Below are 18261 nucleotides of genomic sequence, written 5' to 3' on the forward strand. Positions count from 1 at the left end.
ACCACCAGGGATTCTGTGGGGTCTCCGCCCACTCTGCCCGCCTAGCTCCAGGTCTACGCCCCAATCCCCAGCCCTAAACCCACGACCCTCCAGGCTTTTCGGTGGAGCTCGGCTTTGTTTCTCCCTACTAACTCCTTCTTCCAGGCCTTTCCTAGACCTAAGATCCCGAAGCTTTCCCGCAAAGGTCGCCCGGAATCTTTCCCTTGCAAACAAAAATCCTGGAATTCACTAAGTTAACCTGTTCCTCCAAACTACAGTTTCTCCCAAATTCTCCTTTGGGACCTTAGGCCACGCCCCCTGTCTTGCCCCCAGACTCCATGGCCCATCCACCCTTTCCACAAAGGTTCGCCCCACCCCTCTGGACCTGGGCCACACCCCTGTCCCGCCCCCTCACGCTCCGCCCTCTTAGAGGCGCGGACCGCCGAGCCCCGCGCCTTTTGTGTGGAGCTTCTCTGCGGCGCGCACCCATTCCCTCCGCGGCCGCGGACCGAGGGCCGTCGGCGCGCGCAGTCCCCTCTGCGGGCGGAGGGTCCCTCCGCCCCGCGTGCACCCCGCACCCCATCCTCCCGCCGCCGCCCCGAGTTTCAAGGCGGACGCGCGCTCTCGCTCCCGCCCTCGAGACCCCGCCGCTCGCCCCCTCCCCCGGCCCGTCGGCTGGCGGGCGGCACGCGCACGCGCCGGCCCGGGCACGCGCGCCCGCCAAGATGGCAGGGGCCGGGGCCCAGCTGTCAGTCGCCGCCGCCGCCGCGGCCGCGCTGCCTCGCAGCTAGCGGCCCGGACGCCCGCCGGAGAAGATGAGCCCCCGCCGCCGCCTGCAGCCCAGCCAGACGCGGAGCCGCCGCGCCCGGGGCCGGCTGCCCCGCTAGCGCCCCGTCGCGCCGCGCCTTCATCCCCGGCCCCGTGCCCGCCCGGCAGCCACGATGAGGTGAGTAGGGGCCTCGAGCGCGGCGAGGCCTGGAGCGCCGGGCGTGGAGGGCGGGGTGTCCGAGCATCGAGGGGGCACCGGAACCCTCAGCCGGCGGCCCAAGCACCAGAAGACAGTCAGGCCCCGGGGTCCGCGGGAGGCCGCGCCCGCCTTGTGCTGTCTGCCGGCTGTGAGCGCCTCAGCGGCGGTCCTGTTCACTTCGGCTTCTGTAGCTCATCTCCATCAGGGCGCTCTCATCATCACCTTTCTTTCTGACCTGTCCCCTTTCTCTTGCAAACCCGCACATTGTGTAACCCCCAAAAGGTACGGCTTTTGATGTGCCCCTCAGCCGGAACCTTGTCAACACCCAGAAACTCCCGTGCTCTCTTCATCGCTGCTGCACCCAGGTTTCCTTTCCAGACTAACCTTAGCCTGCTTTCTGGGGTGGGGTGGGGGGCGGGGCGGGGCGCATGGCAGCGTATGCCGGTTTTTTTTTTTTCTCTTTCTGTGCAATGTTATCTTCTAGATACATCTTTCTTAAAAACACTGTAGTGTCCAATTGTAGATTCGTTTCACCTGTTTTGTGAACTGTATAAATTCAATAATGCATTATGTAATTTTTGTGTCTGCCTTCTTTCATCCAAGGTATTTCTGAAGTTCATCCATCAGGTTTCTATTATCTACTGTCCTGCGTAGTGTAGACAGTCCACACTTTATCCATTCTGCTAATGTTAGTAGACTTTTGGGTTGTTTTGGGCTATTAACCGTTCGGCGAATATGCCAAAAGCATTCATTTCTAATGAATATATATTCTACCTACCCACAAGCAGGTTGTTGTTGGTTTTGTTGGTTTTTTTTTTTAAACATAAAATCATGTACATCTTTTGTTGTAGTGGATAGAACTAAAATTCCCAAAGTCATGTTACCAGTTTATACCAGCAAACATTTAATAACCCTTGTTTAAAATCCCTGACACCCCTTGGTATTGTCTGATGAAATTTTAGCCATTCTGGTGAGTGTGAAGTGACATTCCATCAGGGTTTTAATTTGCAGTTTCTGGTTGACTGAAGAGGCTGATTGTCCATCTGTGTATGTTTGGCATTTTTTAAAAATTAAGTGTCTGTTTAAATATTGTCCAGTTTTAGCGTGAGGGGTTGTCTTCTTCCTAATTGGTAGAGTTACTATTCGTAAGTGAAGAAGATAGCTTGCTAACATTTTGCAGAAATTTTAATATTTTGCTTTTTATATAAAATAATATGGTCCACCTGGAACTGGTTTTTGTGTAATGTGTAAAAGGAACTGTTTTCACATTTACCTATCATGATTTATTCCTCATCGTTTACCAAGCTCACTGTTTCCCTCAGCTGCAATGCCACCTTTGTCATCTTTCAGACTTCCTTTTGGGGTCATATCTGTCTGAAGAACGTCTTTTAGTGTCTGTCTTTCTGCCTATCGCAATGTTGGGTGTATCAGACCAAGGCAAGGGTCTTGCACGCATCCAATGATTGCTATCCGAAGCTTTTGCTTGTCTGCTTTTTGTATCTTTTATGTATATGAGTGCATGTGTGCATATACATTCCGTAGGGGCGGGGGCACACCCAGGCCTGGGGTTAGCATTAGGAGTTATTCTCCAATTTCTTCATTGAGGCAGGGTCTCTCAGTTGAACCCACAGCTGGCCACTAACCATCTGTGGTCCTGTCTCCTTCTAACAGAATTGTAGGGAGGCTGCCACACCCACCTACTTTGATATGGGTTATATGGATAGACCTTCAAGCTTGCATGGGAAGCAGTTTATCCTTGAAACCATCTCCTGTGTCTTTGTTTTTGTTGTTTTTGAGCAGGGTCTCAGGCTGACTTGGAACTTAACCATCTCCTATCTGCTGGGATTCTGAGTGTACACTGCCGGCCTGGTCCCTTTAGTATTTTTTAGTGTAGGTTCTGCTGGAGCAGATTGTTAGACTTTGTTTGAAAATGTTTATCCTTCACCTTCCTCTGGTTTATAAGCAATTTTATTGAGATATAACTCATAGCACAAAGCATCCAGGGAAGCATGCAGTTCATGGTTTTTAGACTGTCCACAGAGCTCTGCAACCATTACCATTAGAACCTTTTCCTCCACTTTAAACACTCCTTTCATTGGTTAGTTTCGGAACTCAGCACTCCCCTGGCTCCAGCTTTTCACGCTGTCTTGTAGTCTGACTTGACTGTTTCTGGTGAGGAGTCACTTGCTATGTTATGTAACGTGCTTCAGATGTCAGGAGAGTGGGGCTTGCTTTGTCTGCTTCTAGGTTTTTGGCTTTTTTTTTTTTTTTTTTTTTTTTTTTGAGATACGAGGTCACACTGTAACCCAGGCTGGTTTCTACTCCTTGGCCTTGCTCAGCCTCCTAAGAGCTGGGATGAAAAGTTTGCTCAATATCAGTCTGTTATGTGTTTTTATCTTTATAGTTAGGTTCCTATGCCTTTTTCTTCCTCCTCCTCGTCCTCCTCCTCCTCTTTCTCTTCCTCTTCCTACTTCTCCTCTTCCTTTTCCTCCTCTTCTTCCCCCTCTTCCCCCTCCCCCTCCTCCTCCTTCTCTTCCTCCTCCCCTTCCTCTTCTTCCTTTTCCTCCTCCTCCTCTTCTTTCTCTTCTCCCTCTCTCCCTTCTCATTCTTTTCTAGTCCGGGATGGGTTCTCCCTGTAGAGTTGGCTGTCTTGGAACTCTCTCTGTAGACCAGGCTGGCCTCACACTCAGAGCTCTGCCTGTCTCTGCCTCCTGAGTGCTGATTGTATGGCTTCTTGAATCTATGGACTCATCTGTTTCCTTAGCTTTTCCCGCACCAGCTGCTAGGACTGCCTTTACCCATTTTCTCTTACATTTGCTCTAGGACTGAAGTCATTCATGTGGACCATTTTATAGATATCTATTTCACTTTCCTCCTTTACCCCCCCCCTTTTTTTTTTACCTCGCCATTCGTTTTGGATGTCTCTTCACCTGTCTCTCTTCTGCTTTATAGAGACCGCCATTGAAACTATGCACTGTGGTTTTAGCTCAGTCACTGTGTCGTTCAAACCACAGTCTGCTGTCTTTTTAAGTTTCCAATTATCTGCTCAGCTTCTCAGCCTTGTCTTTTATCTCTCCCCATGCACAGTGATCGCTGCCTGTGTTTGCTACACAGTGTCCATACTCAGTCATTTCCAGGGCCTTTTCTGCTGATCTCATGCATATTGTTGCTCGTTATGTGCCTGTCTCCTCCTCCTTCTCTTTCTTCCTCCTCCTTCTAAAATATGTCCTGGCCACAAATTGTTTTTTAACATAATTTGAGGCCGAAGATGATGGTCTTGTCCCCTAGAGGTAATTCACATTTGCTCCACTGTGGGGTCTCCTTGGTCCAGTTTCAGGGACCGAATGAAATGTTTCCGAGCTGAGTTTCATTCCATAGCAGGACCAGCCTGTTCTGTTCATCCTTCCACCCTCATGATTTCTCCTCACCAACACCTGCATTCCCCACCACCCCAGGCTAAGTCTTAATATTCTTCTCAGAATCACCCCTGCTTTTAGGGAGCAGACTAGTTTGCTTTTCTGTTGCTGTGATAAACCATGCTGACCAAAAGCAGCCTGGAGCTTACTTGGCTTACAGGTTAAAGTCCATTGTCAGGGGAGCCAACAGGAACCTGTCTGCAACTGAAGCCAAGACCACCACTGCTCTGGCTTACATCCAGTGGCTGCTCAGCTGCTTTCCAATACAGCCAGAGCCACCTGTCCAGAGGTGGCCCCACCCACAGTGGGCTGGGCCCTGCCACGTTAGTCATTAATTGAGACAGTGCACCCACAGATCTGCCTACAGGACAGCCTTACAGAGGCTGTCTCTCATCAGCGGGTCCCTCTTTCCAGGTGACTTCAGTTGTGTCAAACTGACAAACCAGCAGCGTACGTACCTTCTCAGTCTCTGACAGACTACTGCAGTGGCTCTAAGCAAGCATTTGTAATCTTTTGCCTGGTGTTTATAGCTGTTAACTAGTGGATTCTTCTGATTTACTTAGTCCACAGTTATCAGAAACAAAATTACTCGTTGGTTTTTTTTTTTTTTTTTTTTTTTTTTTGTATTTTCCTGGGACACTTCAAATCAAAATTCAATTCTGGAGATTTATGCTGCCGAGTGAGTGGTGGGAGCTGTGGAGGATAGTAACAGCCGACTGCTTGTCCCAGCTGCATCCAGTTGTCTAGTCGCTAGTGGTTTGTTAAATGTTCTTGTATCATTGGAAAAAACTAAACAAAACAAACTTGAACTCCTTAACATAAGATTGATTTTTAAAATGTCATTTCAGCTCTGGAGTGTAAATCAGGGATTTGGGTGGGGGTGGGGGTGGGGGTGCTTCTTGATTCATGCTTGTTTATTTCTCCTGTGTGGTTTCTTTAGTTGTTTATTTGGTAAAAACTCATCTTTTCATAGGATCTTCTTGAGAAGAATCTGCCATATTTGACCAGAAACAGTACAGTTCTCAGTAGAGTAGGAAGGCAGGTTATAGAAATATAAGTTCCTAAAATGTCTTCCAGGAGGAACTGCTCATTCTCTTATTTCTCCTCTTTGCCGTTTATTTGAAACATTGTTTTAAAATTGATTTAACTTGATTCATTGTTGAAAATACTGATAGCTGGACATCTGTAACATTTATATTTACTCCCGCCTGAAGTGTTTGGTTTTTGCAGATAGCACAGGAATCCTTTTGTCTGTGGCCAACTGTTGATTTGATTTGGTTATTTTTAAGTATAGGAAAATGAACTGTCCCGCCTCTACTTTTTCTTCCTAGTGATCAGCATACAGGAGCCAGGTGGGGGGCACCTGTGACTCCCAGGGTCTGGGGTGGGAGGTCATTTGAGCAGAGCAGTTTGAAGTCAGACTAGACAACATAGCCAGACCCGCATCAGAAATAAAACAATTTACAAGATAGAAAAAAGAAGGCTTTCAAGACCTCTTCAGTGTGGAGATTTCTCTCACTCTGCTAAGAGTGGATACTTGCTGAGTGTCCTCTAGTTTCATTCAGTTTTTTTGTGTGTGTGTGTGTGGTTGGATTTGGCTTTCTGAGACAGAGTCTTGCTATGTGACCAAGGCTGACCTGGAACTCTATGTATCTCAAGCTGTCTGCAAGCTTGCAGTCCTCTTGCCTCAATGTCCTTATAACTCGGTTCTGGTACTGGCTTTCTCAACTCCTGCAGGCCAAGAGCTAAGTCTTCAAGACTGTCCGACAACTAGTGTTCACTCCTGAGGGACTTAGAGGAATGTGTTCTTTATTAAAGCGTCTTTTAGTCACTTGTCTGTTGGCAATCTTGTCTTCCATAAACATTTTCCCGCTCTACCTTTTATCTTTAAAATATGTGTTATGTAGCCCTTTAATTTGTTATGATGTTGAGTCATATCCTAGTGTTTTGCGCCATTGCTTTTACAGTTAGGATTTGTCTGGGGGTTTGCACTTTAATAGGCTGGAGTTTTTGTTCTCTTCGGAATCCCTGGTCAGATGCTTGGCTGCAGCAGTGATTTATGTGCTGGCCATATCAGCGATTGTGCAGTTTTCTGGGGAGATGTACATCTCTATACCTCCAAGGGAACCAATGACAGACTGAAGAGTGATTCCACACAATTCCAGCTAGGTGGTAGACCCAGTGAGCTTATCAGGGGCTATGAATAGAAGCATAAGTGACTTGGGCAACTGCATCCCTGGAGTTCTCCATATAACTCTAGGTAGCCCTACCCTAGGGCCTTCTCAGCCCCAGTGGACGTCTATTCCTTGTATAATCTGGGAAGTGCTTTGTTCAGTCTTTCCCGGTCTTCTTAGAGACTTTACTGAGTCTCAGGAATATCCTTCCAGGAGGGGATGTTTCAATTCAGAGGAAATGGCTACAGAGCGAGAATGTGCTCTTTGGACTGGATGTCAGTGCAAGCAAGCCATTGCCAAAACCCAAAGGTGCATGGCTGCGACTGTATTGTCTGAAGACGACGTCCTGTAACCCTCAGAAAGCTCAGCCGCCTCTGCCAGGGCCAGCTTTGCATGTGTGAGGCAAATGGGCAGGTCTGTATGTGTTGGGAAGATCTCATGTGACCCAGCAGCACGCAGTGCCAGTGTGTGTCATAGACTGCGGAACCCAGCAGAGCATAGCATAAGATTCACAGATGCAAACAGGTCTCGTCCATCTGTCACCATTGGCCTCTCACTAACACGGGCAGGCCAAGTACCGTTCTGAACTTACTGCCCAGGTTAAGGGGAGACAAGCATGTTCTAGTTGTTCTTGCCATACTGCTAAGACCAGTTGTAAAGAGCCTAGGCCAGTCTCAGGTGGGCCACGCTCACGCGCTCTCCCTTTCTCCCTCCCTCCCTCCCCTGTGTGCGTGTGCTGATGTCATTTTACCATGGACAGTGATTTTAATTTGAGCAGTAGCATTCTTCTATTAAACTAGTGTCACTTCTGGGCATACAGTTCAGTGGTAGAGGGCTTGCCCAGCTCATGATAGGCCTTGGATTCTACTCTCAGTGCTACAGCATCAATCAAAAGTTGAAAATCAATCAGTTATTAGGTCAGAGACTTACAAAGTATTGTCACTGAGTTCTGCTGGCTTGGTTTGATTTAATGTTCATTTTTATTTTGCTCATCTACTTTTATAGACATGAGGCGTAGGTTAACCAACACTGTTTCCTTTGGGATTTTCTTCTCTAAGGGGAATTTGCACACACAAGTCTGAGAAACTCTACAATAGTCCCGACACTTGGTGAAGAGGCTCTCAAGTTGTGGGTAGGTCTGAATGCTGCTCTCAGATCAGCAGTAACTTAGACAAAGCATCTACAGCCAACGATCTTGCAGCCCTTCTGAAACAGTCATAAGCAGAGGTCTCTCCTTCATAGTGTAAGAGAATCACCTCCGCAGAAGCCATTTTCTAGTGGAAATTTTTTTCTTATCTTTTGAAAAATATTTCTTCCTGGTTTAAATGTGTATGTTGAATGTGGAGAATCGGGGAGCAAGTACAAGGAAGACAACTAAAGTCAGCACTGAAACTGTTGTGGCCCACTCCCTTCCAACCAGCACTGGGGCTGAAGCAGGAGGACTGAGCTTGAGGTCCGTCTGGGCTGCATTTAAAGAGTTATTTAAAGTTAGCAGTGGATGTGTTATCTCTCCCCATTTAGGCATAGCATTTGAATAAGCCTGGTGCCCCGGCACATTATTTGCCAGGCATCTTAACCTCTGACAAATGCTTTCCCTTCCCTTCAGTCTTCTGTGGGAACGTTTGCAGTAGCTGCAGTTTACACGGCACACCAGGACTTACCAGAGCACCTGTCTTCACAGCTTCAACGTTGTAAGCAAACCTGAGGTGAATATCTTTGTGCACCTGAAGGTCAGTTAGCAACTGGATTGCAGGGGCCAAGGAGGATAAACATTTAAGGGTTGTCTATATACAGGACAGCCAGAACGTTAAATCTAAGTGAGAGAAAAAGGTAAAACTGGGAAAGCAAGTTTAAGCCCGAAGGTTTAAGTTAGAAGTTCTCTCTCAAAACAAAGAAAGGCAAAGGTAAGCTAGAAAGGGAGGTCAAAGAAGCATCTATTTGTAAGGTGACGATAGCAGTTAGTGCAGAGACCACAATGGGCCAAAGCTGAGACATAGTAATGGGACTGCTTGGCTCTAAATGGGACATCAATTGCATGCACACATGCACACGCTCACACACACATACATAGCACCTGCAGACATGTACACACTCACACACACTCTCACACAAACTCCCCACCTTCCAAGGCTCAGGGGACATCACAGAAAAAATGTAAGGGTCAGAGGTTGGAGAGATGTGCTTTGAAATGATGTCTTCTGGACATGGCATGGCTGATGCACTCTCAAACTCAACACCTCCGATGTCCTGCATACGACCTGTAAGAATCTGGGGCCAACAACATTCCATCCTAGATTGGGGAAGGGCTTATAAGACCCACACTCCTCTCTGTGGGACAGCTATGGTGGCTAGGGAAGGGGTGTTTTTCTTCTTTGGTGTGCCACAGATATGTTGCCCACACTTTAGTAGATAGCCTCCTACCCTCACTCCTGTAGGAAGCCGTTTTCAACTCTGGGTCACATACATACCAAGCACATGGGAACAAGGTGGGGAGTTACTATGAAGAATGTTTTGGTGTTTGGTGGGAAAAGGAGGGAAGAATGGAGCTGGGTAGGAGGGAGTGAAGAGGACCAAAGTTAGTCATATACATGTATGACATAGTCAGATAATTAAAGATGCTACATCATAAATGAGGGGGAGTAAGGGAAGGAAGGAGTCTAGGTTCAGAATGGCATAGTTCCATCTGTCCACCAGAGGTGGGGAGCCCTGTTCCCGGTTCTTGTGTGGGTGTTAAATACGAAGCCCTGGTCTTTTGGGCTGTGTGAATGGAAACAAACTTTTGTTGGTATTTATAAATTTGAGTTTAGTTTGTCCCATGTACTCTAGGCAGCCCTTGATTACTCAGGCAGACTTGGATCATCCCCAGGCTGCTCCCTAGTAGCTAACTCATATTGAACAAGTAATTTAAGTATATGGTCCTCCATTTGCAAATGAAATATAAATCTGACAGTCTCACTTCCTAGGGTTTTGTGATATCAGATGAGAACATTCTAAAAGTTCTCATCTGTGATATATATCCTGCTTCTTTATAGTCTCTTTTGTGAGGACAATAATCCCTGGGAAATGGAGAATGATTCTGATTGCAGATATCTGTCCTTTTAACAGGTCACAATATAATGTCCTCCGTGTGTGATAATTGGGGGTAGAAACAGAAGTTGTTATTGGTTCCTCAATATTAGTTTACTTATTTAATTTCTGTCTGGGCAAACCCAGGTTTTACACATGTTAGATAAGCAGTCCGTCGCTAAGCTACATCTCCTGCCCTTGTTGTTACATAGACTGGCCTGATATTCACGGTCCTCCTGCCTTAGCTTCTTGAATGCTGGGATTCAGGAAGGCATGTGCCACCATGCCTGACAGATACTTCAGTTCTAAAATTGAGTCAGAGTCATGTTCTATAAACGTCACAAGGCAACTGTTGAAGGTAAACCAGGAGATCTTGTTGATGGGCAGAAAAGATAATGGTACCAAAAGTGCAAAACCACGCCCACCAAGAGGCCCAAATCAGTGTGCCTCTTACCAAGAGACATGCTTTTGTATAGCTCCACATGCGTTTCCTTCGCATCTTCCAGAGACCATAGACAGTTGAGCTTAGAAGGTTGGGATTAGGCAGCTTCTTCACACCTGCTGTCATTTGCCCTGTGCTAGGTCTTCCCTGGGCCTGCTCTTTAAAGGTTCTACCCCACCCCCTCTCCTGTAAACATTCTGTCTTACCCGCCATGCTATGACTTCTGTGGAGCTGTGCTCACTGTTCTCATAACCCTTAGGAAAAAAACCCCTGGTAACTAAATCACACAGCTGGTAAAGTCTTGCTGTTGTCACTTTACTAATTGATTTCTTAGCCTTCAAATCTGGAGCCGGGGATTTAGCTCTGTAGCATCTCTAGCTTTAGTCCCAGCACTGCCACCATTCCTGCTGCTTTCAAAAACAATGTAAAGCTTCTATTTCCTTCCATATGAATGTGGCCCTTGCCCTGCAGCCTGGATGGAGGGCCTTCCCTGCTAGTTGCCTTTGGGCTGTCTGTGTTTTCTCTTAAATAAATTTTTTTTTCCTTCAGAGCTGGGGACCGAACCCAGGGCCTTGCGCTTGCAAGGCAAGCGCTCTACCACTGAGCTAAATCCCCAACCCCCTAAATAAACGTTTTAATACTTAAGTTTGCCCGGTAACATCCCAGGCTTTACAAAGGCAGACATTGCGCCTCCTCTGCTCTCTGTTGGCTCCATAGAACTACGGCCGTGCCTGGTGGTTGGTAGGTGCTCTGTAAGCGTCGGCACTAATGGACAGCTGAAGTGGACGGTTTACCCTGGCATCATTCGGCTTGGCTCGGCTTCTCCTAATTAACGATATTGCAGACAACCACGTCAACTGGTAGACATTGGCACGGAGACGCAAGCTGTTTTCATTGTGCTTAGAGAATTAGCGCATTGCTGGGTGGCAGTGCCTTTGTCTGCTGTCATACTGCTGCCATGAGGAATTTGTTTGATGACATGGTGGATTTCCCCATTATGCCCTTTGTAAGGGCTGTGACACTTAATGTCCCAGCTGTTTCTCAACTTTCCCGTGTGTGGAAATCATTAGCGGCAAAGGAGGTTGTGTGCACATCATTCCAGATGGAGGTCCCAGGTCCCCCTCTAGGGAGAGGGCGGGAGAGAGGATTCTCCTGTTGTAGGATTTCAGTTTTGTAGGATGACTGCAGATAGTCCAGTTCCATACACTCCTCTCTGCCAGCGCCCCTAGCTGTCTGGTGCATTGGTGTCAGGTTGCTGCTGGACATTGTTCGCCAAGTCTGTGTCCATGCACGTTCAAATGCTTCATGTGTTTTTTCTGTTTCTTAGGCTGAAAGTTTCTCACACGTTCATGTTTGTTTTTTAGGTTTATTTAAAAATTTTAAATTATGGGTTTGTGTGTTTCCGTGTGTGTGCACACGTATGTGGGTGCCTGTCGAGGCCAGAGGCGTGGATTCCCTGGAGTTAGAGAAGATTTTGAGCTGTCTGACATGGACACTCAGATCCTCTGGGAGGCCACGGTGTGCTCTTAACTGCTAAGCTGTGTCTTCAGCCATTGCCTTTTGCTTTCTTTCCTTCACCTTGACTACTTTGAAGGACCGCTGGTGGGCTATATTAAAGGATCCCTGTTCGTCAGGTTTTGTCTGATGTTTTCCCAGAGATTTGCCTGGGCCTTAAAGTAAGAGTGGAGGGAGATGGAGAGGTGAGGTGTTCTTCTGAGGGCAGACACTAGACTGACCACGGGCTTACCTTGGTCACTGGCTCATGGCATATGCCTTGTTTCTTTCTGCTAGCTTCCTCTTTTCCCTCTGTGCTGCTTTTTTTCACAGTGACCGAATACCTCACAGAAACAATGTAAGGAAAGAAAACTGTTCAGAGTAGTGGTAAAAACAAAGTTTTTTGTTTTTTGGTTTTTTGTTCATCAACAATTATTGAGTGCATTGTAAGGGAGTGACAGGCAGGGGGACCTCCCAGAGACATGGGAGTTCTTTAGTTTTTAGAGGGTAGTTTGGCTCTTTGCAAATGTGCAGAAACTCATGGGAGGGAGCATATAGATAGGAGCTTTACCCTAATTCGAGAAGGGAACAGACATAAAGGGAGAGGGTCCTGGGGACAAGATACTATCCCTGGGGACATAGCTGCAGTGACCTCTTTCCAACTAGGTCCTACCTCCTTAGTTTCCAAGACTGAAAATATAGCTGCTGTAGCACAGGCATGAGCCTGTGAGGGACATTCATAGTCACACTATAGCTCCCCTTTCATACCGACTCTCCATGGACGCCGTCATTCATAGCCCTATGTAAGGCATAGGGTGATGCTACACTGAGCAGTGTTTTTGAAATGTTAGTCATATATTTATCTTAATGCATAATTAGAAGAGCACCACTTTGTTCTGTCCATAGTGTTTTGGGTTTGTTTCCCAAAAGGTCAAGCCTGAGATCAAGGCACAGTGAGAGAAATGTGGAGGGAGATGTTCATATAGGCCCTGAGAGCTGAGAAGAAGGGAAAGCAGCGTGAAGAAGCTCCTACCTCACTGGTCAGAGGGAGCCCCAGCACACTAGCCCCTGGAGTCTGCCGGTACTCAGTGGAAGATGCCAGGAGGAGTGGCCATGGCATCTTACTGGGCACACAGCGGAGAACAGGAATGGGCTCTTGTGAACACTCGTTTGTTCTTAATTTTTCATGTTAGCCATTGCTTCTCAGTTTTTAATCATAGCCAGTAAACACTTTACACTCCTGGATTGAAGTCAGCCATTTTGTTTAATTTTCAATGCATGTGCTTGTGTGTGTGGTTTTATTCTGACATTCAAATCTCTGGTCCATTTGGAACTCGACACCTGGTTTGAGAGATGGACTCAATATTGCCCTTTTCTTTCTTTCTTTTTTTTTTTCTATTCTTTTTTTCGGAGCTGGGGACCGAACCCAGGGCCTTGCACTTGCTAGGGAAGCGCTCTACTACTGAGCTAAATCCCCAACCCCAACATTGCCCTTTTCTACCTGTTGTTTAGGTCTCCAAGGATTGCTCCTCACAAAGTCCTCCAGTGTTTGGAGTCCTGGTTTTTGTCACAATAATCAGTTGTACGTGTTTCTGGATTTTCCATCCTCCTCACAGGTCTTTATTCCAGGCATTTATCCTGGTGCTGATATTGACACCTGGCTTTCATTGAAGAAGCTTTGGGTTGGTTTGAATGTTTTGTAGGACAGTCCTATCATTCTCCTGGTAGGACTCCGGTCACTGTTCAGGCCATGAGCTGGATGTCTCAGCTGGTCCGTCCGCAGTACACACTGGAATCCCAGAGAAGTGGGCTGCAGTGCCAGTGAGGGAATGGACGTGCCAGGCGGATGGAAAGCAAGCTGCCACAGAGAGCAGGCCTCCTTCTTCCTTGTCTTTCATATAGGCTGGCAGCAGAAGCTGTCGCCGAGTTAATGTGTGTCCTATCTCAAAAGATCTGGATTCAAGGTATATCTTCCTACTTCAAAAAATCAGGATTAAAAGTGGATCTTCCCCACTTCCTTTGATTTATTAAGAAAAAGATCGCTCACTGGTACACCAGTTGTTTGGGTTTTAGTTAATACTAGATGTGGTCAAGCTAACCACCAAGAAAAGCATTGCATCAAACCCTTGTCAGCTGACACAGTCTTATCTCCTTCTGTCATGCTCCATTTCCAAATAGAGTAATCGCAGGCCATACTCATACCCGTGGTGGTTTGCATAGGAATGACCCTCCCTGCTCACAGATTTGAATGCTTGTCATTAGGGAGTAGCACTACATGAGGATTAGAAAGTGTGGCCTTGTTGTAGTAAGTATAGCCTTGTTGGAGGAAGTGTGTCACTGGACATGGGCTTTGGTTTTCAAAAGCCCTGCCCCCACCTCCCAAAAGGGTTCGCACCTTTAGTCCCTGCACCCCTGAGGCAGAAACAGGTGGACCTTTGAGTTCAAGGCCAGCCCAGTCTACAATACAAAGTGAGTTTCAGGTATCCAGAGTAGACAGAGAAACCCTGTCTTGTGTTAGGTTTTGGGTGGGGCAGGGAGCTCACCAAGCTAGGCCCAATGGCTCCCTTTTCCTACGGTCTTAGGATGCAGTGCTCTTAGCTGCCACGTCTGCTGATGTCTGCTGGTGTGCTGCCATACTCATTGCATGAGGACAGTCGACTATACTGTAAAACTGTAAGCAAGTGCCAGTTACATGCTTTCCTGTTATAAGACTTGCCATGGTTGTGGTGTCTCTTCACAGCAATACAACGCTAAGACAGTGCTTACCATGACATAATTATCCAACATATAATAGCAAAGGCGTTATAAATTTGAATAGGTGGTGATGTCCCTTGAGGGACATTCTTTTAGTATCTCAAACTTAAAATGATAACCACTGATATTCTCTTAATTAGGGTTACATTATATGATAAAGAAATTGAGGAAAGAAACCATAAATATCTGTTCAAATAGAGTCTTAACAAAATGAGACAGAAACACTCATGTCAGTTATAGTCCTCATTCTTATGATTGGTCACGTGGCCCTAGCTGGTATTATAACTGTCTTTCTCTGCTACTCATTCTGTATTTTCTCTCCCCTCAGCAAGAGCTTCAAGCAAATGTTGACACTTTTCATGGAGGAAGACCATACCTTCAACCCTGAAGGATTAGTGCTGTTTGTCATCCTCCCGAGATTAGGTTGTTGTAATTTCTCACTAACTCTCATCACAGGACATGGTAGCACCAAAAGAGTTGTCAAATGACCCTTTCACGGAGGTCACCTAAGACCATCAGAAAACAGATATTTACATGATGATTCATAACAGTAGCAAAATTACAATTACAAAGTAGCAATGAAAATAATGTTATGGTTGGGGTCACCACAACCTATATTAAAGTGTTGCAACGTTAGGAAGGTTGGGAACCACTGCCCTAAAGGACTCCTGCACTCCAGACATAATCTCTCTTACCTTCATTGTGGAGAAGCAATCCAGTTATCCCTTGGTAATCTGATGGATCACCCCTCCCAACACTGCTATTCCTTTCTTAGCCTGTAGGCTTAAGAGCATCATAAACCCAAAGGGGCCAGGGGGAAGTCTGAACTTCCAGTTCAGTAGGATGTTTGTTGTGGCTTCAGGCAGGAGCATTTCCTACTCTAGAGCCAAAGCCTTTAGGCCAGTAGACCTTAAGGGTGCAAGGACAAGAAGCAAGTTCTTTTCATAGTGGGTCACTAGGAATGATAGTGAATAGAACGATTCCCTTTTCCATCCCATGAATCCTGGCTATGGGAGAAACCATGCCATATATTGGACTCTGAATCAAAACATATATCACCTTCTAGAGAACGCTGGCCCAGCCTGTAGGCTGCTGCCACATAATTGATGACTTAAATATGTCTTCAAAAGGCCATTTCATCTTTCTGTCAGGCCAGCAGCTTCAGAATGGTAGAGAACATGGTAAGCACAGTGGATTCCATGATCATGGGCCCATTGTCTGGCTTTGAAGTGAGTTCCTTGGTCAGAAGAAATATTGTGTGGAATACTATAATGGTGGATAAGACATTTTGTAAGTTCACAGATGATAGTTTCAGGAGAATCATTAAGTGCAGGAAAGGCAGATAACCAGAATAAGTATAAGTATGTATCTACTTCAGTAGGGACAAAGTGTTGTCCTTTCCACAGAAGTAGTCTAGTATAGTCAACCTACCAACAGGTCGCTGGCTAGTCACCCTGGGGAATGGTGCCCCATCTAGAGCTTAGTAATGGTCTCTGCTGTGGGTGGATATGGCATTTAGCAGCAGCTGTAGTCTTGGTGAGTGGAAGTTCATGTCAAGTCCTCACATAGCCTCTGTCTCTGCCACCTTGGCCTCTTTGTTCATGGGCCCATTGAGCAGTGACTGGAATGGCTTGGGAAAGAGGCTGATTGTCGTGTTTGCTTGATTATTGAACTCCCTCTCTACTGAAGTCACCTTTTGGTGAGCATTTACATGGAACACAGCATCTTCACATCCTTCACCCATTTGGAAAGATTGGTCTGCATATTTCTTCTCCAGATGTCTTTCTCACCAATTGTCCAGTCATGCTCTTTCCTAGTCCTTGGCCATCCAGCTAATCCATTGGTTATATCCCACGAATCAGTGAAGCATCGGACATCTGGCCACTTGTCCTTCCAAATGAACTAATGCCAGGTATACTGCCCCACGTTCTGCCCACTGTGACAACGTCCCTTTGCTGCTGCCTTCCACTGCTGTCCCAGAAAGAGACTGCAGTGCTGCAGCTGTCCAGTTCCTGGCGGTGCCTCTGTCCCATGCAGAGCCATCAGTAAACCAGGCCCTGGTCCTCTCTTTTTCCTTCAACCAATCATAGAGCGCAGCTAGGACGCTATAGGAGCATACTTGGCAGCAGATGGCTTTGTATTGGGAGTAGAAACAGGCATTTGGACAACTTCTTCATGTAACTTGTTTCTGCCTTCAGATCCCGCTCAGGTCCAATCACGTATATATCACTTCCATTTGATAATGGGCTGCTGCTGTGCACGTCCTACTTTTTGACTTGGTGGGAATATAACACTCAGCTCATGATGGGCAGCTCAGGTCATATGATAACTTGGTGACCTATTGTCACTTGTTTAGTTTCCATTAAGGCTTAAACTAGCTGGCCAAGAACTGTCTCTCAAAGGGAGAATAGTGTGTGCAGATGATGGTAGAGTCTTGTCCAAAATCTCAAAGGTCTCTTCTGTGATTCACCTGTAGGCTTGCCACAGGCTACAAACAACATCTCTATTTGCCACTGACACCTCAAGTGCCATCGGGCCTGCTGGGTCAAGTGGTAGAACAGCCCGCACAGCCACCTAGCCCTGTTGAAGAGCCTTCTTTCTGTTCCAGGCCCCACACAAAGCTACCACATATCACTTGGTATATGGGCTGGAGTAACACACCTAAGTGAGGAATGTGCTGTCTTCAGGACTCAGATGGGCACATTAAACGTTGTGCTGCTTTCTTGGTTGTGGGCAGGCCCAGGGCAATAACTAATCCTCATCTTGGAGGGAGTACCTCCAGATACCACACACTACTGGATTCCTAAGCATTTCATCCAGGTAGAAGGCCGTTGAATTTTGTTTGGATTTATTTCCCATCCTCTGATACACAGATATTACCAATGTCCAAAGTTTTTGCTACCTCCTGCTCAGGTATATGAGCTGCAATTGGAGTTGCTACTTGATTTTTTGATAGTCACCTATCATTCTGCATGAGCCATCTGTCTTCTGCACTGGCCAGATAGGAGAGTTAAAGGGACATGTGGGAACCACCACCCTTGCATCTTTCCTGTCCTTGATGGTGGCCCTAATTTCTGCATTTGCCCCAGGGATATGATACTGGTTTTGTTTCACAGTTTTCCCAGGCAGAGTCAACTCTAATGGCTTCCATGTAGTCTTTCCAACCATAGCAGCCCTCACTCCACAGGTCAGGGAACCAATGTGAGAATCCTGCCAACTTCTAAGTACAACTGTCTCAATTATACATTCCAGGACCGAGGAAACCCCCACAGCATGAGTTCAGGGCACTGGACGGACATACTGGGAGTCTAACTTCAGCCAAAGCTTCCTCAACCCCATGACCTCCATAAGCCCCTACTCCACTGGAGAGCCACAGTATATAGTTTCCTTTGTAAAAGGCTACAGAGGGGCTGAAGAAAGGCTAATAGGAAATCTCTTGGGTATTTTATCAAGTGAACCTGGCTGTTGCTTCACTCAACGAGTTCTGGGTCTGCAGACTGGCTCAAGTCTGGAAATTGATTCATGGGTCAGATTCCCTTTAACCATGATCCAACATAGCCTTTCTTTCATTTGTTTGAGTTTTTCCACTCACAAAGATCAAAGAAAAATCTTAATATCTTTTTGTTTGTTTTTGGTTTTGTTCTTCTGATACAGGGTTTCTTTGTATAGTCCATGTAGCCCAGACTGCCCTAGAACTTGCTCCATAGACCGACCATTCTGGCCTCAAACTTAAGAGTGTTGGAATAAAAAACATGTACTACTACTACCTGAAATAGTAGCCTTCTTATCCCTTTCATGCCTGCAACACTGTGATTGGTTAGCTATTTCCAAAGGTCCGTCTGTCATGCCACTGTAAGAACCATTGACTGGGCTGCCCATTATGGACATTGCTTCGTCTATGCTGCCCTTCATGATAATTAGTCACTTTGCCTTGGCGACTCAGGGCTGCCACTGGCCCCCACTACCAGT

At 46.5% G+C, this 18261-nt stretch overlaps 1 protein-coding gene across 2 annotated transcripts in view; it reads left to right on the forward strand.

The window, feature by feature from the left end:
- The first annotated feature begins 432 nt into the window (after window positions 1-432).
- Evl (Enah/Vasp-like) overlaps window positions 433-18261 on the forward strand; it is a 120184-nt gene continuing 102355 nt past the window's right edge. For both annotated transcript variants that reach the window (NM_001414900.1, NM_024147.3), the window contains exon 1: window positions 433-925. In NM_001414900.1, coding sequence (NP_001401829.1) covers window positions 921-925 — 5 coding nt within the window. In that variant the 5' untranslated portion in view covers window positions 433-920. The remainder of the gene's footprint in view (window positions 926-18261) is intronic.

This window comes from Rattus norvegicus, chromosome 6 (genome assembly GCF_036323735.1).
Source record: "Rattus norvegicus strain BN/NHsdMcwi chromosome 6, GRCr8, whole genome shotgun sequence".
NCBI lineage: Eukaryota > Metazoa > Chordata > Mammalia > Rodentia > Muridae > Rattus > Rattus norvegicus.